The 26,887-nt window shown below is 48.2% G+C and overlaps 2 protein-coding genes across 6 annotated transcripts in view; one reads left to right on the top strand and one right to left on the bottom strand.

Moving 5' to 3' along the window:
- Positions 1–23,022, bottom strand: part of esyt2a (extended synaptotagmin-like protein 2a) — a 32,472-nt gene extending 9,450 nt beyond the window's left edge. For 2 of the 5 annotated variants that reach the window (XM_056596183.1, XM_056596185.1), the window contains exons 1-15: positions 22,835–23,022; positions 22,133–22,513; positions 15,241–15,282; positions 14,722–14,856; positions 13,346–13,422; positions 12,265–12,337; positions 8,950–9,039; positions 6,782–6,837; positions 4,450–4,570; positions 4,112–4,288; positions 3,204–3,286; positions 2,173–2,221; positions 1,984–2,073; positions 1,650–1,745; positions 582–683 (exon numbers count right to left, since the gene is read on the bottom strand). In XM_056596183.1, coding sequence (XP_056452158.1) covers positions 582–683; positions 1,650–1,745; positions 1,984–2,073; positions 2,173–2,221; positions 3,204–3,286; positions 4,112–4,288; positions 4,450–4,570; positions 6,782–6,837; positions 8,950–9,039; positions 12,265–12,337; positions 13,346–13,422; positions 14,722–14,856; positions 15,241–15,282; positions 22,133–22,495 — 1,554 coding nt within the window. In that variant the 5' untranslated portion in view covers positions 22,496–22,513; positions 22,835–23,022. The remainder of the gene's footprint in view (positions 1–581; positions 684–1,649; positions 1,746–1,983; positions 2,074–2,172; positions 2,222–3,203; positions 3,287–4,111; positions 4,289–4,449; positions 4,571–6,781; positions 6,838–8,949; positions 9,040–12,264; positions 12,338–13,345; positions 13,423–14,721; positions 14,857–15,240; positions 15,283–22,132; positions 22,514–22,834) is intronic. The other 3 variants (XM_056596186.1, XM_056596187.1, XM_056596184.1) reach the window with 2 other exon arrangements.
- Positions 23,023–26,508: 3,486 nt separating this feature from the next.
- Positions 26,509–26,887, top strand: part of vipr2 (vasoactive intestinal peptide receptor 2) — a 24,751-nt gene continuing 24,372 nt past the window's right edge. The window contains exon 1 of the mRNA XM_056596900.1: positions 26,509–26,571. Coding sequence (XP_056452875.1) covers positions 26,521–26,571 — 51 coding nt within the window. The 5' untranslated portion in view covers positions 26,509–26,520. The remainder of the gene's footprint in view (positions 26,572–26,887) is intronic.

Here is a 26,887-nt window from a genome sequence, read left to right as displayed (position 1 = left end):
CAGCCATAACTCATTATTGAAGTGAAACAATATTTGAGTACATTTATTGATATATTTTCTAGGCTAAAATGAAAGTTAGTTTAAAGTCGTTAAGAAAAATAAAGTATAAAAGGTTTTTCTAAAACACCAAGGGAAGGTTTGGATAATGACATCCTGTTGGTTCGTCCCTGAACCCTGTTACTGAGGGACCGCTGGCCCCTCAGTAACAGAGTTGAAATGATACAAACCAGTTCCGGGCCAAACCATCATGAACATGTTCGCTAACCTCAAGCTGTTAGCCGTTAGCCGACATCAAACTTCAACCCATGATCTAACCTCTGTCAGACGCGAGGCTACCTGACGCTGTGAGCCTCAGGTCCGGCCGGTGTGTTCGGACCGAGTCGGGGACGCCACACCGTGCTCATCCAGCCACAAGCCCCCCCCCGCCCGCCCGCAGTGAAGCTAACAAGCACACAACCACGCGCTAAAACAAGCTCACAATCACGCGCAAATGCAACCAAAACATGCACACAGAAACCAGCCGACAGATGAGCGGGGAGCGAGCGCAGGCCGTTGCAGAGAAAGCAGAGAGAGCGACTCACGAACAGAGTCCGATACAGGGAGGACGTGTTCTCACAGAAGACCAGACCAGCGTCACGCCGCTCCTTCAAGAACCCAGAGCCCAAGTTCCCCTCAAAGACGCTCTTCAGGAGGAACAGGAGGAGAAGGAGGAGCAGGAGGAAAACAGAGAGAGGAAGGAAGCTGAATAGAGACGACTGAAGAAGACCAGAAACCTTTGAATCTCCTCTTCTCACTCTTAGAATGTGGAATGTTGTCATTATATGATGGTTATTTTATAGATTAATATCTAGAGTGTAAAGACAGAGTGTACAGACGACAGAAATGAAGCAGAAGGAGGGAGAGCTAGCGCACTGCTAACGTGATGGTAATATCGCATGCCAACATTAATGTTGTACCGAACTCATTTGGGCTAACATCAGAATAATAAGCTGGCGCCTGGTTAACATGATGTTAATAAATAGCACATTTAGGCTAGTAAAAGCTGTCAGGCAAACATGACGCTTATAACAACCTAGTTTGGGCTACAATAAGACCAATGATGAGCTTGTTTTTGCTCCCATGAGGCTACTTCTTGTCGTGGCCGACAGGAAGTCTATGGGCGACAGCAGCTGGCTGAACCCCATCCTGTGTGCCCCCACTGGCTCCACCTCCTGAGGCCCGTTAGACGTCCGACCCGTTCGGTGTCTTTGGGGAAAGGCTGCAGTAGAACCCTGGTACGGCTGCTCAGCTAGCCCTTAGCATGTGAACCCTGGTAACTCTGAACTTTACCTTTGACATGCTGCCAATATGTCAACTTAAACCTTTGAGGAACCAATAGTATAAAAATATAATATAATATAATATAATATAAACGTGCAGTTATCTTTGACAAATTAGCAGAGATAAACTAGAGTTAATAGTTAAACCTAAACGTTATTTTGACACACTATCAAAATATAATCCCATAAAAATTCTCCAATCCGATGGATTATACTGATTAACAGCGTGATTGGTCCAGACTCAGCAGGGGCGGGACTTCTGGAATCTAACAGGAAGTGATGTCATTGACAGTGATGTTTGAGGGTGAACCGGTTCCAGCCGGGTCTTACCGGGAGGTTGCGCGCCGAGTCCAGGAACACCACCAGCACGGCGGAGGAGGGGCCGTCGTTGGCCTGGCCGCGGGCCGCCTTGATGCCCGCCAGCGCCTAGCAACACGGGTCACGGTGAGGTCACACACGCTATAAACACTAAACACATTGAATAGGAGGCGGGTGGAGGGAGGAAGGGTGGAGGTGACGGAGGTGGTGGTAGTGAGGATGGCGGTGGGGGTGGTGTAGGTGGTGGTGGTGATATTGGATGTGATGGAGGTGCTGTTGTGGTGGAGGTGGTGATGGTGGTGGAGGTGGTGGTGGTGGAGGTGGTGCTAGCCATGAGGTGGGGTACCTGGTCCAGGTGGTCGGGGGTGGAGCCAGGAGACAGGTACTCCAGCTTCAGGTGGAGTTGCCCCGTGGCCACTTCCTCCAGATCAAACCACTGCGCCGCAAAGCATTGTGGGAAAATACCTCAGTCACAACCAGGGTCCACGGACAGACAGACAGACAGATTCAGACAGACAGACCGGACCAACCTTACCTCTTCCACTTTCTTCTCCTTCTCTAACTCTGCCATGTCGATCATCAAACTACAAATGTGACAAAACACGATCAATAATCAATAGACAATGAACCGATCAATGCATCCCACTTTTCTCACTGTTGAGAGAAAACAGTGAGAAAATAACTGCATCAAATAACTTTGATGCAGGCAGCTTTAATGTATCTGGACTGTCTAACCCCTACCTGCTTCTTATGACCTGTTTCTGTACTGTCTAACCCCTACCTGCTCCTTAATGACCTGTCTCTGTTCTTTCTAACCCCTACCTGCTTCTTAATGACCTGTCTCTGTACTGTCTAAACCCTACCTGCTCCTTAAGGACCTGTCTCTGTACTGTCAAACCTCTACCTGCTTTTTAATGACGTGTCTGTACTGTCTAACCCCTACCTGCTCCTTAATGACCTGTCTCTGTACTGTCTAACCCCTACCTGCTCCTTAATGACCTGTCTCTGTACTGTCTAACCCCTACCTGCTCCTTAATGACCTGTCTCTGAACTGTCTAACCCCTACCTGCTCCTTAATGACCTGTCTCTGTACTGTCTAACCCCTACCTGCTCCTTAATGACCTGTCTCTGTACTGTCCAACGCCTACATGCTCCTTAATGACCTGTCTCTGTACTGTCTAACCCCTACCTGCTCCTTAATGACCTGTCTCTGTACTGTCCAACGCCTACCTGCTCCTTAATGACCTGTCTCTGTACTGTCTAACCCCTACCTTCTCCTTAATTACCAGCCTCTGTACTGTCTAACCCCTACCTGCTCCTTAATGACCTGTCTCTGTACTGTCTAACCCCTACCTACTCCTTAATGACCTGTCTCTGTACTGTCTAACCCCTACCTACTCCTTAATGACCTGTCTCTGTACTGTCTAACCCCTACCTACTCCTTAATGACCTGTCTCTGTACTGTCCAACGCCTATCTGCTCCTTAATGATCTGTCTCTGTACTTTCTCGCTAGACTCATGACAGATGTTAGACAGGAAGTGATGTTAGACAGGAAGTGATGTTACCGTCCCAGGAAGTCATCTTTATCAGTGTCTTCGTCGAAGACTTCGATTTCCAGCTGCTTGACGGTGTGATCATACACCAACACCTGGAGGGAGGCGGAGTAGTTAACGATATACCTGAAGGGAGGGGAGGAGTTAAAGCTACACCTGGAGGGAGGGGGAGGAGTTAACGATACACCTGGAGGGATGGGGAGGAGTTAAGGATACACTTGGAGGGAGGGGGAGGAGTTAAGGATACACTTGGAGGGAGGGGGAGGAGTTAAAGCTACACCTGGAGGGAGGGGGAGGAGTTAAGGATACACCTGGAGGGATGGGGAGGAGTTAAGGATACACCTGGAGGGATGGGGAGGAGTTAAGGATACACTTGGAGGGAGGGGGAGGAGTTAAGGATACACCTGGGTGGAGGGGGAGAAGCTAAATACACGTGGAAGGAGGGGCTAATGACACACCTGAAGACATTGGGGTCAAGTGTGTAAAATATGAAAGGAGTAAGCAATCCCTTTAGGTATGTGTGTGTGTGGTGCGGTGCTGGGGTGTGGGTTTGAGTCCCTTCAGGTGTGTTTGTGTGTGGGTGCAGTGCCGTGGTTGTGGGTTTGAGTCCCTCCATGAGGGTTGTGGGTTCAACTTCCTCCATAGGTTTGAGTCCCTTCAGGTGTGTGTGTGTGTGTGTGTGTGTGTGTGTGTGTGTGTGTGTGTGTGTGTGTGTGTGTGTGTGTGTGTGTGTGTGTGTGTGTGTGTGTGTGTGTGCAGTGCTGGGGCTGTGGGTTCAAGTCCCTTCAGGTGTGTGTGAGCAGTGCTGGGGTTGTGGGTTTGGGTCCCTTCAGGTGTGTGTGAGCAGTGCTGGGGTTGTGGGTTTGGGTCCCTTCAGGTGTGTGTGAGCAGTGCTGGGGTTGTGGGTTTGGGTCCCCTACCTCGTAGACCTCGTTCCACTTTGGGTGGACCGTCTCGTGGACCACCTTGCTCTTGAACTCCTCGTTGCCCATCTTGACCACGCAGTAGGGGTCCGACTTCCCCTTGATCAGACCCCCCAGGAACTTATCCTTCCCCACCAGGTCCCGGGCCTCCAGGAGGTGGATCCTTAACACCGCCTGCACACACACACACACACACACACACACACACACACATATACGTATTTATATGTATATGCACAAACATATATTCAAATATTCACAAATCTCCAAATATATTCACGTATACACGATGTGTGTGTGGGTGTGCGTACGTGTGTGTGCGTGCGCGCGCGCACCTGAGGGAGGGGGAAGCGGAGCTGGGCCAGCTGGTCATCGCCCACCAGAGGGATGGTGAGGCGGTTGGGGAGAACGAGGTAACCATAGATGATGTCCTGGATGATAGAGTCACATAGACCACTAGAAAGAGAGAGAGAGAGGGAGAGGGAGAGGGAGAGAGGGAGAGAGACTTCATTAGACATTCACATTGAGTGGATACTTGGAGCTAACCTACAATAGTCTAGTCTAGTTGTACTGTTGTGTAGTTTAGTTTAGTGTAGTTTCGTATTGTGTAGTTTAGTGCAGCAGAGTCGTAGTGTAGTAGTTAGGTTTTTGTAGTGTAGTGTAGTTTAGCATAGCATAGCCCCAGTGAGCTGCATTCTGCCCTCTCCCCACCGGGGGGCAGCACTGCTCAGCGACACTCAGCAGAGTGGGCGTGGCTCACATTCTAGTGGAATTCTCTCTCTCTCTCTCTCGCTCTCATATTTATCTGGAACACCTTCTTGCCCGACTTGTTGAAGGCATTTCCCAGCATGCCCTGGGAGGGGCGGTGGCAGCTGATTGGACTCGGACATCAGAGGGTGTGTGTGTGTGTGTGTGTGTGTGTGTGTGTGTGTGTGTGTGTGTGTGTGTGTGTGTGTGTGTGTTTGTGTGGGGGGTAGTTAGCGAGGTATTTGGTGTACGCCTGTATGAATGTTGTAATCTGTTGTCTGGACATAATTTAGTTTTCCTTTTGGAATGCGACTTCTACTGGTACACACACACACACACACACACACACACACACACACACACACACACACACACACACACACACACACACACACACACACACACACACACACAGTCTGTGTGTGTTTCTCCAACAGGTCGGACAGGGAGAGCGAGTGGAGGGCGGGGTCGCCGCTCCCTGTGTATTAGTACTACCAATGTAATAATACTAGTGTACTAGTACTACCAATGTAATAATACTACCAGTGTACTAGTACTACCAGTGTAATAATACTACCAGTGTACTAGTACTACCAATGTAATAATACTACCAGTGTACTAGTACTACCAATGTAATAATACTACCAGTGTACTAGTACTACCAGTGTAATAATACTACCAGTGTACTAGTACTACCAATGTAATAATACTACCAGTGTACTAGTACTACCAATGTAATAATACTACCAGTGTACTAGTACTACCAGTGTAATAATACTACCAGTGTACTAGTACTACCAATGAAATAATACTACCAGTGTACTAGTACTACCAATGTAATAATACTAGCAGTGTACTAGTACTACCAGTGTAATAATACTACCAGTGTACTAGTACTACCAATGTAATAATACTAGCAGTGTACTAGTACTACCAATGTAATAATACTAGCAGTGTACTAATACTACCAATGTAATAATACTACCAGTGTACCAGTACTACCAGTGTAATAATACTACCAGTGTACCAGTACTACCAATGTAATAATACTACCAGTGTACTAGTACTACCAATGTAATAATTCTAGCAGTGTACTAATACTACCAATGTAATAATACTAGCAGTGTACTAGTACTACCAGTGTAATAATACTACCAGTGTACTAGTACTACCAATGTAATAATACTAGCAGTGTACTAATACTACCAATGTAATAATACTACCAGTGTACTAGTACTACCAGTGTAATAATGCTACCAGTTTACTAGTACTACCAGTGTAATAATACTACCAGTGTACTAGTACTACCAGTGTAATAATACTACCAGTGTACTAGTACTACCAGTGTAATAATACTACCAGTGTACTAGTACTACCAGTGTAATAATACTACCAGTGTACTAGTACTACCTGTGTACTAGTACTACCTGTATATTAGAACTTCCAGGGTACTAGTACTACCTGTGTACTAATTCTACCAGTGTACTAATACTACCAGTGTACTAGTACAAATGTTTACTAGTACTACATGTAGTACTGGTAAGTGTGTCGCTGTGATCAGGTTTATTAGTCTAATGTCGTTACAGTGGACACATTATTTATCCATCTACGGTTTATTTGAATAGGACACAGATAGAGATACAGACCAGCGTCATCCGATGTTTGCATCCTAGTGCTTCAGGCCAAAGCTAATCTACGACACTACAACAGAACCCAGGATGATGCCCTGCGTTAGTAACACTGTAATACATATTTAATTTGTAAAGTAGTAGTAAATTACATACTGTAGCTAGCTAACCTGCCAGAGGAGCTAACATTGAGTATCAGGCTAGAAAATGCAAAACCATACACAGACACACACTACTGACAATCTCACACACAGCTGTACGTATGTCTGTCTGTCTGTCTGCGTGTACTTACTTGATACCGGGAATATCCAGCATATTTGTAAGGCCCGTCCAGTTTATATCAAGCAACTGAGAGAGAGAGAGAGAGAGAGAGAGAGAGAGAGAGAGAGAGAGAGAGAGAGAGAGAGAGAGAGAGATCAAACCCCCATTAATAACGTCATTCAGTGTTTCCCACAGAAATTTTGGAGACTATGGGGGGGGGGGGGAAGGGGGCTGGTATGGGGCGATTGTTGATTGTTGACGGGGTACGGGGGGGTATGGAGCGATTGTTGACCGGGGGGGGGGGGGTATGGAGCGATTGTTGACGGGGGGGGGGGGGGGGGGGGGGTATGGAGCGATTGTTGGGGGGGGGGGGGGGGGGGGGGGGGGGGGGTGTATGTCTTCAAACTTCGCCTGAGCAAAAAAAAAAAAAAATGTTTGTTATGTTTTTTTTTAATAATAATAATTCATGTGCACGCAGAGACTATGGCGGCCGAAATTAGACTATGGCGGGCCGCCATAGTCTCGTCAATGTGTGGGAAACACTGCGTCATTTAAATACATTTAAATACGTACGCTAGCATGGAAGCTACAGCGGCCGCTAGCATGGAAGCTACAGCGGCGGCTAGCATAGGAGCTACAGCATCCGCTAGCATGGAAGCTACAGCGGACGCTTAGATGATGGATTTCACCGGACAGAGAGCTCATGGCTACAGTGGGATGATTGGGTTAGCCTTCTCAGAAGTCAACCTTCATTAGTGAGATGGCTCACATTGGGAGAGCAGCGAGGACCAGCCGGTAATCAGGTTATCTACCTCCACGCCCCTGACAAGTGATTCAATCATAAACCCTCTGTGAAGTAATGGAAGTAACTCAGTCCTGAATGGTTGTGTGTGAGTGGCTGCTAAAGAAGTACGCCCACAACCATATAAGGCCAACCCTGTTGCCAAAATAATCACACCAAACATGGGGCGAAATTATGTCAACATAGCATGCCTGAGTGATGCGCGTGTGTGTGTGTGTGTGTGTGTGTGTGTGTGTGTGTGTGTGTGTGTGTGTGTGTGTGTGTGTGTGTGTGTGTGTGTGTGTGTGTGTGTGTGTGTGTGTGTGTGTGTGTGTGTGTGTGTGTGTGTGTGTGTGTGATGAAGCACAATGTTGGAAAATGTTAAAGTTAAAGCTCAAAATAGAGAGATAGTGTATTCGCGTGTTGGGTGCTTCCTGTAGACTAGCTGGCATCGACCACAAAATCAGAACACACACACACACACACACACACACACACACACACACACACACACACACACACACACACACACACACACACACACACACACACACACACACACACACACACACACACACACACACACACACAGTGGTTGAGAGTGCGTTTGTTTCTATCTCTGAGGAGCAGATCGATGACTCCGCCACCTCCCACCGCCCCCCCTGTATCTAGATGTATGTTCTAAGGATCTAGATGTTCAAGAGGATCTAGAGATGTTCAAGAGGATCTAGATGTATGGATCTAGATGTTCAAGAGGATCTAGATGTATAGATCTAGATGTTCAAGAGGATATAGATGTATGGATGTAGATGTTCAAGAGGATATAGATGTATGGATCTAGATGTATGGATCTAGATGTTCTGAGGATCAGGATGTGTTTCCTTGAACCCTGCGGCGGCCCAGAGGACCAGAGCATCTCACGGAGAACCCCCTCCTTTCTCCAACCCCCTCTAATGATGATTACCTACTTCCTCTTCGTCAGATTCACTTCCTGTATGGAGATAAGAGGGGCGTGCTGGACAGGAAACAGGAAACGGAGGTCAGGGAATAGAGATGGGAGTTGAATCTGGACTGGAGACCAACTGGACTGAAGTAGTCGAAGCAACCTGTCAAGCACTCTGGACACGCCTCCACGGAACCTGTCAATCACTCTAGACACGCCCCCACGGAACCTGTCAATCACTCTAGACACATCCCCACGGAACCTGTCAATCCCTCTAGACGCGTCTCCACGGAACCTGTCTATCACTTTGGACATGCCCCCACGGAACCCGTCAATCACTCTGGACACGCCCCCCCAAACACTTGTGAGCGGGTAGGGGTCAGAGGTCAGAGGTACTCACGGGTTTCAGAGGGTAGGGGTCAGAGGTTACTCACAGGTTTCAGAGATAAGGGGTCAGAGGTCAGAGGTTACTTACAGGTTTCTTGAGGAAGAAGACGGACAGCGCTCCAATCAGCGGCATGTCGCCTAGCAACGGCTCCATCACCACCCTGAGGACCCCCTGGAGCTGAAAACACACACACACACACACACACACACACACACACACACACACACACACACACACACACACACACACACACACACACACACACACACACACACACACACACACACACACACACAGTTGAGGTTGTTTGAGGGTGTGGTCTAAGGGGGTGTGGTCTACGGTCAGTGGGTGCTGTGTTATGTACATTTATTACACGGGTCTTCTCAATGCGTGGAACGTTCCGCTCACTTGCATGGGCTCTTCACAACTTCCGGCGGTGAATCATATTTGATAATTATATTTGATAATTCACCGTTGCTAAGTATAATTGACCGCTGTCAAGGAAAACCAAGGACTTATTGCCTCTAATGACGTCTGATGTCTTTGGTATCACTCCGCAAGTAGTCCGGTAACTTGTCAACCCCAGCGTCTTCGGTTGCTAAGCAACGTCAACGTCTTTGGCAGACTATTTCTCAGCTGATCAACAATACGAATGCTGGTAACAAATAAATTGTAAAAATACACCATGTGAAGTTATTTTTTCGTTTTGGCAAGTAGCCGTGTAATAAGCGGGATAATGTATAGAACGTCACCGGTCATTATCGAAAATAAGCCCCTTCAGGGCGAAGCAAGACACCTCCGCTGTGCGTCAGTGTCCTGTTCGCCCTGTCGGGGCTAATTTTCCGGATAATGACCGGCGTTCTATACATTATCTCTTACATAGTGGGGTCTGACGGTGCAGTTCCGAACCTTTGACCTTTAGGTGTTCCACAACAGGTCATCCAGACCTTTCGCAGAACACCTCATATGGGAGCATAAATCATAGAAAAACGATTCTCGTAATCGTCTGGTACCACAGGGAACAAACACTGGTCTGATGTTAGGGGTGTGGTCTGATGATAGGGGCGGGGTCTGATGTTAGGGTCGGGGGTTGGGGTCTGATGTTAGGGGCGGAGTCTGATGTTAGGGGGTGTGTTATAATGTGTAGGGGATGGGGCCTAACGTATAGAGGGTGTGGTCTAATGTGTAGGGGTTGTGGTCTAATGTGCATGTGGCCTGGTCTAATGTGTACGGGGCGTGGTCTAATGTGTAGGGAGTGGAGTCTAATGTGTAGTGGGTGTAGTCTAATGTGTAGGGGTTGTGTTCCAATGTGTAGGGGGTGTGGTCTAATGTGTAGGGGTGTGGTTTAATGTTTGGGGGTTATGCAGCATTCCACACCAGCAATAAAGACCCATTCCAAACTAATCGACCCTGAGATATCATCTGGGTTCATTATCTTATTTACTGCCACTTTCCCGGCAGAGGCAGAACGTGCTGAAAAAACATCCCGTCTTCGGTGGAGCCTCCAGATTCCTCGTGGTTTGGCCGGCAAGGAGGAGAGAATGAGTCACCGTCGCAGACGTCTGTCTGCACCGCCATATTAGGTTACCGACCAGAGTAATCAAACACAGTCCGCCCATCAGCCCAAAGCGAGGTGAAAGACCAGCTCCCTGTCTGGTCCACGCTGGTTACAGTTGGTTACGTACAGTCGAACACAACACTACCCCTCAACACACAGGCGGGCTGCACACAGACCGACCGATGGTCAACAGAGCAGAGAGCAGGAGAGAGGGGCTAGAACCAACCTTTAGAACCTCGAGAATCAGAGGGTCACGGCAGCAAACTAAAACACACCTTACCCAGACACTAAACACCATACCAGACAAAGACACTATAACACCATACCAGACAAAGACACTATAACACCATACCCAGACAAAGACACTATAACACCATACCCAGACAAAGACACTATAACACCATACCAGACAAAGACACTATAACACCATACCAGACAAAGACACTATAACACCATACCCAGACAAAGACACTATAACACCATACCCAGACAAAGACACTATAACACCATACCCAGACAAAGACACTATAACACCATACCCAGATAAAGACACTATAACACACCTTACACAGACAAAGACACTATAACACACCTTACACAGACAAAGACACTATAACACACTATACCAGACAAAGACACTATAACACACCATACCAGATAAAGACATTATAACACTATACCAGATAAAGACATTATAACACTATACCAGATAAAGACATTATAACACTATACCAGATAAAGACATTATAACACTATACCAGATAAAGACATTATAACACTATACCAGATAAAGACATTATAACACTATACCAGATAAAGACATTATAACACTATACCAGATAGACATTATAACACTATACCAGATAAAGACATTATAACACTATATCAGATAAAGACATTATAACACTATATCAGATAAAGACATTATAACACTATATCAGATAAAGACATTATAACACTATACCAGATAAAGACATTATAACACTATACCAGATAGACATTATAACACCATACCAGATAAAGACATTATAACACCATACCAGATAAAGACATTATAACACCATACCAGATAAAGACCCCTAAGAGTGAAGAAGACCTAAGGGCTGGTCCCCAGTGGGGCTCTGATGGTCTGTGAGGAGCACCAGGAGAAGACCGATGAAGACTCTGAACAACCAACACAGTCCTCCTCCTCCTCCTCCTCCTCCTCTGGGAGGAGACGGCAGAACGGAGACATTTAGGTTCATTAAGATCTATCTTTATCATCTGGCCTGGATAGCATCTAAATATACTTTTCAATTAAACGGTAGGCTCTCTCCCTCCCTCCCTCTCCCCCTCTCCTCTCTTCCCCTTTCTCCTCTCCCCTTTCTCCTCTCTCCCCCCTCTTCCCCTCTCTCTCCCTTTCTCCCCCCTCTCCCCCTCTCTCTTCCACTCTCTCTTCCCCGCTCCCTCTCCCTCAGTTTGATGAATTCAGTAAACATGACCTGATCTTGTGCCAACAGTACAGCAGTTGACCTTTGACCTTTTTATCAGCCCCCTGGGGCTCAGAGCAGCGGCTGTATACTCTTAATGCTATTGCCATTCTAATGTTATGTTACAGCTAGCGGCCATACCGGCATATTCTTAATGCTACAGCTATGCTAATGCTATGATACCATACCTGTATGCTCTTAGTGCTATAGCTATGCTCATGCTATGCTACCATACCTGTATGCTCTTAATGCTACAGCTATGCTATTGCTATGCTACCATACCTGTATGCCCTTAATGCTACAGCTATGCCAATGCTATGCTACCATACCGGTATGCTCTTAATGCTACAGCTACGCTAATGCTATGCTGCATACCTGTATGCTCTTGATCCCGGCCCGGCAGTAGTACTTCTTGATGTCCACGTCGATCTCCGTGTTCCCGACGAAACTGGAACGACAAGCATACGAACAATGGAACCACAAACAGACTGACAATGGATCAACAAACAGACCAACAATGGAACCACAAACAGACCAACAATGGATAAACAAACAGACCAACAATGGAACCATAAACAGACCAACAATGGAACCACAAACAGACCAACAATGGATAAACAAACAGACCAACAATGGCACCACAAACAGACCAACAATGGGACCACAAAGAGACCAACAATGGAACCACAAACAGACCAACAATGGATAAACAAACAGACCAACAATGGAACCACAAACAGACCGACAATGGAATCACTAACAGACTGACAATGGGACCACAAACAGACCAACAATGGAATTACAAACAGACCAACAATGGAACCACAAACAGACCAACAATGGAACCACAAACAGACCGACAATGGGACCACAAACAGACCAACAATGGAACCACAATCAGACCAACAATGGAACCACAAACAGACCAACAATGGAACCACTAACAGACCCACAATGGCACCACAAACAGACCAACAATGGAACCACAAACAGACCCACAATGGAACCACAAACAGACCCACAATGGAACCACAAACAGACCAACAATGGAACCACAAACAGACCCACAATGGAACCACAAACAGACCAACAATGATAAAGAGCAGCTGGTGCCGTCTGGACGGAAATACATGAAGGTGTATATACACCTGTGTGTGTGTGTGTGTGTACATGTGTCAGTGCGGGTGTGTATATGTGTCGGTGTGTAAATGTGTCAGTGTGTGTGTGTATATGTGTCTGTGCGGGAGTGTAGATGCGTCAGTGTGGGTGTGTATATGCGTCAGTGTGGGTGTGTATATGCGTCAGTGTGGGTGTGTATATGCGTCGGTGTGTGTGTGTGTTTATATGTGTGCGTGCACGTGCGTGAGTGTATGCGTGTGTGCATGCACGTGCGTGAGTGTATGCGTGTGTGCATGCATGCGTGCGTGCTTGTGTGTGCATCTGTGTGTGTGTGTACCTGATCTGCAGGTCCATGATGATCTGCCTCTTGTCCACGTTCTCTGTGTACACCTTCACTCCGTTCACCCTGATAGCCTGCAGATCAATAAAGGATCACTCAGTCGATCAGATCAATTACTCAGTCTCTCTCTGCGGACTGGGACACCAGCAGTTCCCTGTGTTCACCACCGAGCCGTAGAGGTCAGAGGTCTACCATCGTGCTAACGGAGGATCCTAGACAGCCTAGGGGCCCCGAGGAGCGAACCCAGACCCTAAAGAGGCAGCACGAGGCTCATGAGGTAGAGCGGGTTGGCTAGTAACCGGAAGGTTGCTAGTTCGATCCCCGGCTCCTCCTAGCTAGAGTGTTGAGGTGTCCCTGAGCGAGACGCCCCACCCTGACTGCTGCTGACCAGCTGGCTGTCGCCCTGCGTGGCTGACACCGCCGTCGGTGTGTGAATGTGTGCATGAATGGGTGAATGTGTGCATGAATGGGTGGATGTAAGGCAGTACTGACAGCGCTTTGAGTGGCCACCGGTTAGAACAGCGCTGTATAAATGCAGTCCAGTCCTTCTGAAGGAGGGCACGGGGGAATGCTCTACAGAAGGAGGTCTCCCCTGGACCCCCCCCAACCAACCGGTGAGGACGCTGAGTGGGCGGTCCTCAGGGGCGGGTCCGGGGAACGGGTTAACCTAGTGATTGTTAGTGCTTGGTACTTGGTTCTATGAACATCCTCACTGTACCGAACGCACTATATTGTTGTTTAACTTTCTTCTTACTAATGTACTTGTTGTAAGTCGCTTTGGATAAAAGCGTCTGCTAAACGCCCTAGATGAAGATGAGTAGAGGGGGCACAGAACAGCCCCCTCACACTGCTGGACCCTGGGGGGACGCTGCCCCCCCCCCCGTGCCCCCTGGACGCTGCCAGGAGACCAACATGGAGGAGGGTCCACAGCTAATGTCACGCCCATGCTAGCATTTGTTAACCAAAACCCTGGAGCTCATGGCTGCTTAGAAGTCACCTGACATGCAAACCAAACACAGACGGACGCACCCCCCCCCTCCCCCCTCCTACACAACTGGTATCATTTATGGAAATGATGATTGTATTACATCACAAGTATTGGAATTGTTGACAGGGAAAAGTAAGTGAGGGTCTGATTCAAATCGAAATACTGGTAGTAAGCAGTGGTAGCTTCTTCTAAGTGGACATCTGGAAGATCTCCAATCCGTCTCTTTGGCGACACTGATGGTGGTAAGCGGTCATGGTTTGTAGCTTGCAGGCGGGTCTTAGCTATGGCGGGCTGGCGGTAGAGCCGTTAGCTATGCCTTATGGCAGGCAAGTGGTAGCTCTGTTAGCTGTGCCATGCTAGCGCTAGCGCTGTTAGCGGTAGCTACCTTGTCCCCCAGGTCGATCTTGGTGAAGCAGAAGGAGCTGAGGTGGGGGTTAGCGCTCTGCACCGCCGGCTCGATCGTCTCCCGGAACAGCTTGTCCACAAACTGACAGATGAACGGCCACATTTGCTTCACCGTCTGTAAAAGAAGAAAAGTAAAGAAGTAAAGAACGACTAGTTCAACTGATATATTGATTTGTAATAAATTTACTGGGTTCGAACCAGAGGAGAAGTTGGTGGAGTCAGGTAGTTTGTATGGGCGGGCTTTAACGAGGAAGTGGGAGGGATTGCGTGGATTGGGAGAGTGTGGTTTTTGAGGTAAGGTGGGTGTGGGCAGGGTTTGAACACAAAGTGGGAGGAGTTGTGTAGGATAGGTGGGTGGGTGTTTAATATAAAGTGGGAGTGGTTTTGTAGGCTGGATGGATGTGGGCGTGGTTTGAAGTTAAAGTGGGAGGGGTTCTGTAGGGTGGGTGGGTGTGGGCGTCGTGAGAGGAAGTAGGAGGGGCTTCTGTGAGTTGAGTACCTTGTTCAGCCACTCCACTCGCTCCACGTCTGGGAAATGGACCTAGAGGAAGAAGACAGGAGAAGGAGAACAAACATCAACATGTTAACATGTTAACAGTAGAGCCCGACCGATATATTGGCGGCCCGATATTAGACATTTTCCAAGTTATCGGTATCGGCCGATTAATTATTCATATTTTTTTGGTTACTGTGTTTTTGTTCAAAGGACTTTGAGTTTCATCTTAAGTTTGTATTTTTATACATTTTATTTATCAGAACTTTAATACATTTTGATTTATACTTTTCTACTTTTCTGACAATAAAACAATAAAATAAAGTTTATTTTTAAACTGCATTACCTTATTATTTTAGTGAGGACTCATAAATAACCACAAATAACCAATGTTAGGGAAATCTGTTTATGTTTTGTTACGCATTTCTGGAATTTCTTTTTTAAATATATATAGGCCGATATATCGGAATATCTGATTTTTTAATCACCAAATACTTGTATCGGTATCGGCCTTAAAAATCCTTTATCGGTCAGGCTCTAGTTAACAGTTTAACATGTTAACACGTTAACCAGGTCGTTAACACTTTAACCACGTTAACCACCGGGACTTGACTGTCTTCTCTTGGTTGGTTTAGTTTCCTTCAGCGCAAACAGGAAACAGGTAACAGGAAACTGTACCCACAGCTACAGGACAGGTCTTCCATAAGCTAGCTACTCTCTAGTCATTTAACAGACATTAAGGAGCAGGTAGGGGTTATACCGTAAGACAGGTCATTAAGGAGCAGGTAGGGGTTATACAGTACAGAGACAGTTCATTAAGGAGCAGGTAAGGGTTAGACAGTACAGAGACAGGTCATTAAGGAGCAGGTAGGGGTTAGACAGTACAGAGACAGGTCATTAAGGAGCAGGTAGGGGTTAGACAGTACAGAGACAGGTCATTAAGGAGCAGGTAGGGGTTAGACAGTACAGAGACGGGTCATTAAGGAGCAGGTAAGGGTTAGACAGTACAGAGACAGTTCATTAAGGAGCAGGTAGGGGTTAGACATTACAGAGACAGGTCATTAAGGAGCAGGTAGGGGTTAGACAGTACAGAGACAGGTCATTAAGGAGCAGGTAGGGGTTAGACAGTACAGAGACAGGTCATTAAGGAGCAGGTAGGGGTTAGACAGTACAGAGACAGGTCATTAAGGAGCAGGTAGGGGTAAGACAGTACAGAGACAGGTCATTGAGGAGCAGGTAGGTTTCAGGTCACAGGAGGCCTACAGGTAGACTGGACATTGGGGATCAAACCCAGACCCCTTCAGCTGGGAACTGAGAAGATCTCAATGGGTTGATCAGCGTGGTGTACTGACGGTCCTGTCTCACTGAAACCCCCCCGTCTCACTGAAACCCACCCGTCTCACTGAAACCCCCCCGTCTCACTGAAACCCCCCCGTCTCACTGAAACCCACCCGTCTCACTGAAACCCCCCCGTCTCACTGAAACCCGGCCGTCTCACTGAAACCCACCAGTCTTACTCCCCTCGTCCGCCATCACCACCACATGGACCCGACTCAGGCGATGAGGACCGAACAAGAGCAGGAGGAGGTACCGTCTGACCCTGATGAGGACACCGGCCTGCAGAACCCCTCAGCTCTCCCTCCCTCTCCCCCACAGAGAGCCGCACACCGGGTTCTGCTTCCCCTCCTGTTCCACTGACCAGTCCACAACCGTTCCACCATTCACTCAACTTCTGCTGAACCGGCCCGCTAGAGTTCTACGTGGACGAGGACCTCTTCTGGGGGGCCGTGGTGGGGCTGATGGGGGAAGAGAGTAGCTGTTCTGGGCCGCGTCCGAGCGGACCCTCATGTCTAGAACCTCAAGCCAGAGGAACGGGCGGCTTCAAGCGCTCCGAAGAATATCTGAAGGGGGCCGGACTCACAGAGGGTTTGGTGATGAGATGTTGTTCAGAGGAACAGAGGGATTGGTGATGAGATGTTGTTCAGAGGAACAGAGGGTTTGGTGATGGGATGTTGTTCAGAGGGTTTGGTGATGGGATGTTGTTCAGAGGGTTTGGTGATAGGATGTTGTTCAGAGGGTTTGGTGATAGGATGTTGTTCAGAGGGTTTGGTGATGGGATGTTGTTCAGAGGGTTTGGTGATGGGATGTTGTTCAGAGGGTTTGGTGATGGGATGTTGTTCAGAGGGTTTGGTGATGGGATGTTGTTCAGAGGAACAGAGGGTTTGGTGATGGGATGTTGTTTCATGCAGAGAGAGAGCAGAGCTCTGGCAGCTGTGGTCGATACTCAGAGGGTGTTCAACCAATCACAGCGGACCAAGACTGAGCTGACAGGAAGCAGGAAGGGAGGTGGATGTGCTGGCTGGTGTGCGGAGGGTAGAACGGTGAGTCAGTAGAATACTATGACTCAGCATCGAACCAGCGCCTTGTAGGGAAGACGAGCAACACACACACACACACACACACACACACACACACACACACACACACACACACACACACACACACACACACACACACACACACACACACACACACACACACACACACACACACACACACACACACACACACACACACACACACACACACACAGATATTTCGGTAAAAGCTTCCTTAGCTAAATCTCTCTTTCTGTCTGTGTGTTTTCTGGATTAAGAGATCCCTCATAGATGGCTGGTCACCATCAGGAGTATTCCAGAAGGGAGGCACAACCAACCCGCTCCTAACCCTGTAACCCTAAACATAACCTACCCTGTAACCCTAACCATAACCTACCCTGTAAACCCTAACCCTGACCCAGCCGGCCGCAGTCTGTAGTGATGTTTCTTGTTTCCGTCGCTCGGTGACGTCAGAGAAAGGAACAAAAGCACTTTTGGTTTCTGCACACAGAGCTGTCATTCATCGACCCCTCGAGGGAACCACGCCCCAAGTAGTGCTCACACCTTTAGAACTTCAGAGAGAGCATGAGACACATACACAAGTCATGTGAGGACAGGGGGAAAGAGAGAGAGAGAGAGAGAGAGAGAGAGAGAGAGAGAGAGAGAGAGAGAGAGAGAGAGAGAGAGAGAGAGAGAGAGAAAAATAGTATGAGAAAGAGGCAGAGAGCAAAAAAAAAAAGGGAGGGAGGGAGAAAAACAATAAGAGAGATAACTCGATCTAAGAGAAAGAAAACAAGAGAGATAGGGAGAGAGGAAAATTGTATGAGTCAGAGAGAGCAAGAGAGAGTGAGAGTTTGCGTAGTATGCAGGTTTTTACGGGCACACCTGAGTGCTAATCTCCAGACTCTAACTGCCTGCCGGGTGTCGTGTTACAGACCTCTGAGTCTGCTGGAGGTTGAGGTGTTTTGTCACTCACTGACAAAACGTTTCCTGAAGCCTAATCGATGCTCTGCTCTGATGCTCCAATGCCATGGGGGCACCTGACGCGTCCCGACCAATCAGAGGCCCTGGGATCACCAAACCAGGAAGCACCCGCCGAACCAGATCATGACGAGAGAGAACCAAACAGACACCTCACCCTGCTCTCCCTCGGCCGGCTGCCACCCTGCGCACCCAGCCTCACTCCTGGGGCGGCCGACCGCCACGCTGGATGGAGGTATTTACTCCTCCGGAGACCTCTAGGGAGGTCAGAGACAGGTCACCAAGGAGCAGGGGTCAGAGGTCAGCGAGCCCCACGAGGCCTACAGACCAGACCTCGGGGATCAGACCCAGAATCCAGTGTTCCCAGAACCCAGGGGTCTGTTGTTGAGGGCTGACAGACACTGGTCTGGTCGACTCCAAACCAATCATGGAGCGATTCAATCATTTACATTCAGGGCGTTTGTCAGACGCTATTATCCAAAGCGACTTACAATAAGACCATTTGTCAGAAGAAAGAGAAACAATATATCGCTGTCGGTTCAGTAAGGATGTTCATAAAATCAAGTGCTAACAATCGCTAGGTTAACCCATTCCCCGTACACAATAAAGATAGCTAAGATACGATGCTACACAATGCTAAGTACTAAAGATAGCTAGGATAAGATGCTACATAATGCTAAGTACTAAAGATAGCTAGGATACGATGCTACACCATGCTAAGTACTAAAGATAGCTAAGATAAGGTGCTACACAATGCTAAGTACTAAAGATAGCTAGGATAAGATGCTACACAATGCTAAGTACTAAAGATAGCTAGGATAAGATGCTACACAATGCTTAGTACTAAAGATAGCTAGGATAAGATGCTGAACCATGCTAAGTACTAAAGATAGCTAGGATACGATGCTACACCATGCTAAATACTAAAGATAGCTAGGATACGATGCTACACCATGCTAAGTACTAAAGATAACTAGGATACGATGCTACACCATGCTAAGGACTGTTTTCAATCGACGATGGGATAAGCAGGTTCAACACTAGGCTACCCTCCCGGCCCGCCCCCGTCCTGTCATTCATCCTATCGTAACGCGGGTTCCCGTGCTGCGGCCTTCTCCACTTGTTACGACGGGGTGGATGATGGGGGGGGGGGGGGGGGGTTACTATGCGGACATCTCGGACCATCGTCGAGTTGTCATTGCAAAAGAAGAGAAGGGGCGGGGGGGGCGGGGGGGGCTCCCGGGTTCTTTAGGGAGGGGAAGCCTGTGCCCTCCCTCGCGGGACGTGGAGATAAAAGCAGCGTATCCATCTTGGAAGCGTCTCCCTCTGAAGGAACGGTGACAACGTCTCATGGCTCAGTCCGAGCTGAGGCTCCCCGGGAGGTGGGCGTCTCACTGGGACCGTGACGAGATTAACAGAGGCCCCGTCTGACGAGATCACCACCACCACCACCACAACGACCCCACGCCAGAGCGCCAGACCCCCCCCGCCTCCTGCTCACCGCAGCTGACCTCCGACCCTGAGCCACTGGGTCGTACCGTTAGTCTCGTAAGGCCTCTGAACCAAACGTTATCAGCTCCTCTGCTGCCCCCCCGAGAGAGCTCAACGACCTCTGGAGCTTTACCCTCTCCTGTCCTCCTCCTCCTCCTCCTCTATCACCTCCGCCTCCTCTATCACCTCCTCATCCGCCTCCACCTCCTCCACCTACTTCTTCAACTCTTCCTCTACCTTCATGACCTCCTCCTCCTCCTTCTCCACAAACCCTCCTCCCCCCCTCCTCCTCGTTCTCCATCAACTCCTCCTCCTGATTTCAAAAGGAGGAGGAGGAGGAGAACTAGGAGGAACAAGCAAGTACTTACGAGACAGTAGGGTGTTGAACCAGCAACCCTCTGAAGATCAATTACAGCCAGAGTGAGTTTCAAACGAGTTTCAACCGACAGCTGAGGAGGTCTGGGGGACAGGGTTCAAGAGGTCACGCCCAGGGTGAGGGGGGGAATTAAACAGTGATCCCGATGTTCACTGAAACCTTATCCATCCTACTGAACTATGTCCTGAATGCACACACACACACACACACACACACACACACACACACACACACACACACACACACACACACACACACACACACACACACACACACACACACACACACACACACACACACACACACACACACACACACACACACAGCTTGTGGTAGCAAGGTGCTAGCAGCCCACCACAGCTAGGCTAACCTTCACACGCCAGTCGTTGTGTTTTCCTGAAACTATGAAACTCTGACGTCGACCACGCTCTCTGCTGCTGTCGTAACATTCTTCAAAATAAGGGCAGGAAGCTGTCAGAGATGCCGTGTTTAGATGTTATTAATACAATCCATGAAACATGATATACAGTGGATGAGCCAACTGTAACGGATATATATATATATATATATATATATATATATATATATATATATATATATGAAACATGCTAAACGAGTCTTTGAGTACTTAGAAAAGCGCTATAAAAAACGGATCAATTATTATTATTATTATACTGTGAAATAGTCTAACTGTAACTGATAAATATGATACCTGCTGTTCAGTGAATGAGCTAACTGTAACCTTCTTTAACTTTCTAGTTTGTTTCATGACGTTTTCGTGTTCCAGAATATATTTCAGGCGAGACGACTCAACTGTTGACTATTCAGATTATGAACTGCACAAGAACAGCCAACAGTAAACGTAAACCGCGAACCGTGACACCACTCTGCTGCAGAGCTCTGGCGCTGCGAGCGGAGGCCCACCGGCCTGTGTACTGAGAGAGGTCGACCTTCCAGAGCATTCCTCCTCTACCTTACCAGGCGCCCCCGCTCCCAGAGACACCGCCACAGAACGCTGTCTCCTACAGCCCTGACCCCCCGCTGGGGGGACCTGACCCCCCGCTGGGGAAGACCTGACCCCCGGCTGGGGGAGACCGTCAGCCAGGCTGGGGGAGACCTGCCACCCCGCTAGGGAGACTGTCAGCCAGGCGGGGGGAGACCTAACCCCCACTGGGGGAGACCTGACCCCCACTGGGGGAGACCCGCAGCCAGGCTGGGGGAGACCTACCCCCCCCGCTAGGGAGACTGTCAGCCAGGCGGGGGGAGACCTAACCCCCACTGGGGGAGACCTGACCCCCACTGGGGGAGACCCGCAGCCAGGCTGGGGGAGACCCTCAGGCTGGGGGGCAGGGTTAGGGTCCTTAAAATAATGGAACAATGAATAGGGAGGAAGAGGGAACTAATGAAGAGAGTCTTTAATCAGACGCTTTCACACACAGAGACACTCAGTGAATCCAGAGACATTAAGGAGCATGTAGGGGTTAGACAGTACATAGACAGTTCATTAATGAGCATGGGGGGGATGGACACTACAGAGACAGGTCATTAAGGAGCAGCTAAGGTTTAGACAGTACAGAGGGTTAGAGGTAAAATTGCCGTAGGAGGCAGGCTCAGACTACCAGACGTCAGACTATCAACGTGTAGCAGTTGGCCGCCCTCAAAGGAGTCTTACCCAGGGAGGGAGGTCCGCGGTGGGCAGCCGAGTGCGTTTCTCCACCGCCTCCCCCGGCTGCAGGAAGGCCAGCGCTCGGTTAATCCGGTAGTTCTTCATCCCATGGTTCTTCCTCCACCAGAAGAACGCGGCGAGTCCCACCAGAACCCAGCTAAAGCTGAACTCCAGGTACCCCAGCACGTAGATGGGGAAGATGAGGAGAAACGTCCGTCCAAAGTTAGTCCACATCTGGGAGACTTCCATTAGCGACGACTGGGGCTCGTCGTCCATGTCCAAGGGGGCCGGCGGACCCAGCGGGCTGCCCGGGGGCTGGGGTCCGCTACCCGGGGGGCCGGTGGACCCTGGCGCTTCAGTCCTGCTCATTTCCGCTGTCAACAACTTCTGAAAACATCAACACCAGCGAGTTACAAACAGCAGCGAGTTTTGAAGTTCGCGTGTTTTTTAACTTGTATTTGTGGACCGTGAGACCAGTTTGGGTCTGTCTCAGGTTAGTATGTCCCGGGTAAGCCTGTCCCGGGTTAGTTCAGGGTTTAGTCAACTCCGCGGAGGGATTGAATGATTCAACTCCCGCGGAGGACGCTCCGCGGGCCGTCAGTCCTCGACTCCCCGCGGACTCCGGCTGCTCTCCCGGTCAAAGCCCAACTAATACCCCAACTTATCCGCCCGCTCCCCGGCAAAACACGACGACGACAAGCCGCTCACCGAATCCGTCTGCTGCCACGTCCTCTGCGGAAGACCAATCACCGTCCCGTCCTCTGCATTACCCCGACCGCTGCTCTCTTCCTCCGGGAGTCTGCCTGGCTGTGAGCTGCTCCGCCCGCCTGACACGCACTCAGCGGGGCGGCGGAAGGCGCAGAGGACCGGCCCCCTCCAGGCTCCTCCGGCCCACAGGAAACAGTCATCGCCGAGGAAGAGGTCAACTTACTGGGGAGGGCTCCAGGCGCCCCCCGGTGGCGAAAAGCATCGTATCTCTAGGAAAATGTATGAATCTAGACAGACGATAGAATAATACAATAGAATATAAAAAGACACGATAAAATTTGCTAAAAAAATAATCAATTATAATTTAATCAAATATAGCAAAACAAAAACATAGGAAAGAGTAGCATAGGGCGGTAGGACACAAAACAATACTAAAACGACTATACTTCTACTGCTACTACTATAGCTACTACTACTGCTACTACTAATACTATACTATATCTACTACTATACTACTAATACTTTAACTATATCCTACTATATCTACTACTATACTACTACTACTTTAACTACTACTACTATAACTACTGCTACTACTATGCTACTACTATATCTACAACTACTATACTACAACTCAACCCAGTCTCACGGAAATACGTGACACTGTCACGTCAAGTCATTTAATCCATTCATTCGTGATCTGGGGAACGTAATTTCAATTTTTTCGGGCCAAAAGCACAAATTTCTAACTCATTCTAAAAAGAAGAGATGAAGCAGCTACCTTTTTTTTTCCGTCGCGGTTTGCCTACAGGAAAGCGCACCTGCATTAAATATATCCGTGAATTATCACAATTTCTCAGAGGTGAAAGTAGAAATGGTTGGCCAAAAGCTGTCATGTTGTTAGAAATTTGTGCTTTTGTTACGAAAAAATTTGAATTACGTGTCCCAGATCACGAATGAAAAGATTAAATGTCCTGAGAATTTCCTTGAGACTGGGTTGTACAACTACTGCTACTACTATAACTACTTCTACTACTACTACTACTACTATAACTAATACTACTACTACTATACTACTAGGACTATAACTACTACTATTACTGCTACTACTATATTACTACTGCTACTACTACTAAAAGTAGTAATACTATACTACTACTATATTACTTATGCTACTACTACTAAAAGTACTACTACTACTCCTACTACTACTGCTACTATAACTACTAATACTACTATACTACTACTACTATAACTTCTACTACTACGACTATTACTACTACGACTTTAACTACTACTACTTCTACTATAACTACAACTACTATACTACTACTACTACAACTACTATAACTACTAGGCTTCTAATAATGTACTACTATTATAACTACAACTACTACTACTACTACTATAGCTACTACAACTACTATACTACTAATACTAATACTACTACTACCACTACTACTACTGCTTACAGTGGTTCTCAACTGTTTTGGTGTCGCGTTGGAAGGCAGTAATCATATTTCACCGCCAGAGGGCATTGTTACCTTAGAATTACCAAAAGAAAGACATAAAAGTGTGTGTGTGTGTGTGTGTGTGTGTGTGTGTGTGTGTGTGTGTGTGTGTGTGTGTGTGTGTGTGTGTGTGTGTGTGTGTGTGTGTGTGTGTGTGTGTGTGTGTGTGTGTGTGTGTGTGTGTGTGTGTGTGTGTGTGTGTGTGTGTGTGTGTGTGTGTGTGTGTGTGTGTGTGTGTGTGTGTGTGTGTTTTTCCTGTGTCTGACTAGCGGATCCTCGGTCATATTTGGTCCTGCTGCTGCGTCTGAACGTGATGCCTGATAGCAGGACTGGTTGATTGTGTGATGGCTGATTGGTTGATTGGTTGTGGGTGGGTGTGGTCTCTGATCATTGTTTAACCAACAGCAACGCAAACCAGTGGGCGGCTGGGTGGTGGGAGGTGTGAGTTAAATGTCGCCTAGTTGGTCTTTTAACTCTCATTTCTAAAGATCGGATATAGTTATATTATCCCATAAAGCTTTCCGACATGTGTCTGGTATGAATTAAAAAAATAACATGGGCCTCCAGTTTGAAGATCAACCGTAAGTTTAACTCACCGCGGTTCACCTCATCGTCCAGCGTCTCAAAAACCAACCAGAGCCGGGGAGCCGCAGGAGACTTCATTACTGCTGCTGAAATATTAAAAAACAAAATACTAAATGTTGACATCCATAAAACATGCAGTCTTTTCACAATAAGAGCCCCCCGGGCCCGTGCCCCTTGTTTCATGACTATTCATAACCGTGTCACTGACAGGGTAATTACCTCGTCCCGGTAGCCTACATAGTGTTCCTCTCCTCAGGACCGGCTGGTTACGGAGCTCATGTTCATCCCAGAGAGCCGCTTTATCAGACAGATCAATGATTTATGCCCAGATCCCCCGGGGAGGGTCTGAGCATAAATCATGGATCTGTTTGTGTTGCGCCCGCAGCCTGGACTTTCAGAACGCTTCAGAGAGCCCCGAACCGGACGCGGGGCCCCGACCAGATGACATGTTCAGACGAATCATCAGTTTCTGCTATTTTCTATCACGTTCAAACTTGACGTTTTCCGCCCGTTATTCCTCTATTCGTTGTACTTCGGGTTCAGATAAGAGCTGGGGACAGGATGTGGTACTTGATCACTTCCTGCCTGATTCCAGACGTAGAGCTGGTGGTAATGGATAAGAGGCTGATGACCCAACATTTACACCAGGGTAGGCCCTACCTGGGAGCAGGACACAAGGGAATGGAGCGCTCTCTCTCTCTCTCTCTGTGGGTCTTTGTGTGTGTGTGTGTGTGTGTGTGTGTGTGTGTGTGTGTGTGTGTGTGTGTGTGTGTGTGTGTGTGTGTGTGTGTGTGTGTGTGTGTGTGTGTGTGTGTGTGTGTGTGTGCGGTCAACTGATGTGGGGCACCTGCAGGTTATGACCTGCAGCCTTCTCTGCCTCTCTCTCTCTCCCCCTCTCTCTCTCTCTGCCTCTCTCTCTCCCCCTCTCCCCCCCCTCTCTCTCTCTCTCTCTCTCTCTCTCTCTCTCTCTCTCTCTCTCTCTCTCTCTCTCTCTCTCTCTTGTCTTACCCTCATTAAAAGTGAATTTATTGCCATGATAAAATCTTGTTTATCTGACCAAAGTAGTTAAAATCAATATATGTTTATTAAATATACTTTTTAAATGAAAGTAAAATGTGCGTGTGTGTGTGTGTGTGTGTGTGTGTGTGTGTGTGTGTGTGTGTGTGTGTGTGTGTGTGTGTGTGTGTGTGTGTGTGTGTGTGTGTGTGTGTGTCAGTAGTGGGCGTAACACCACATCATGGGTTCAGATTCCTCGACATCATGTTCCGGCAGCTCAACGTCCCCGCGCGCTTCTCCTGGAGGTCCGTCTGTGGAGGCTGCGCGCGCACCACGCGGTTCAACTTGCCGTCAGAAACGACCGCGATGACGTTCATGAATATGATGATGACCATGATGAAGATGACCGTCGAAGCTGCGGGTTCGTGAGCGGAACGTCGTCGGACCCGGACGGAGCCACGCGCCTCTTCGTGTGGATGACGGATTGCTCAGCGGTCAGGGCAGTCCCCCCGCGGACCCTCAACACTCCACCTCCCCTCCTCACCCCTCCTCACCCCGCCTCACCCCGCGGACCGCTGACCGAGGAGCGGAGACATGAAAAGTTTATTTCTGCTCACCTTCTGCCTCTCCGCGGATCCCTTCACGGTGAGTTCAGATCTGAGATCCGTTCCTCTCATGAACCGTGAGGTCATGTTCAGTTCTGAGATCCGTTCCTCTGGTGAACCGTGAGGTCAGGTTCAGATCTGAGATCCGTGTTCTAGAACGATATGATGGACCGCGATCAGGAGCTGGTTCGGAGTGAGCGTTTGGTCGCTCTGGATAAGATATACTAATTAATAATGATTCATCGGTTAATTAGTTATACGCTTATAATTCAATCGTATATAATTCGTCAATTAGGATATCTTACATAATTGGTTGATAAGGATATTTTCTATAATTGATAAATAGGATTTCTTAT

Source organism: Gadus chalcogrammus, chromosome 8, assembly GCF_026213295.1.
Source record: "Gadus chalcogrammus isolate NIFS_2021 chromosome 8, NIFS_Gcha_1.0, whole genome shotgun sequence".
In the NCBI taxonomy this organism is placed as follows: domain Eukaryota; kingdom Metazoa; phylum Chordata; class Actinopteri; order Gadiformes; family Gadidae; genus Gadus; species Gadus chalcogrammus.
Note: the sequence above shows the minus strand (reverse complement) of the source record. Positions and strands in the feature narration are given on the sequence as shown.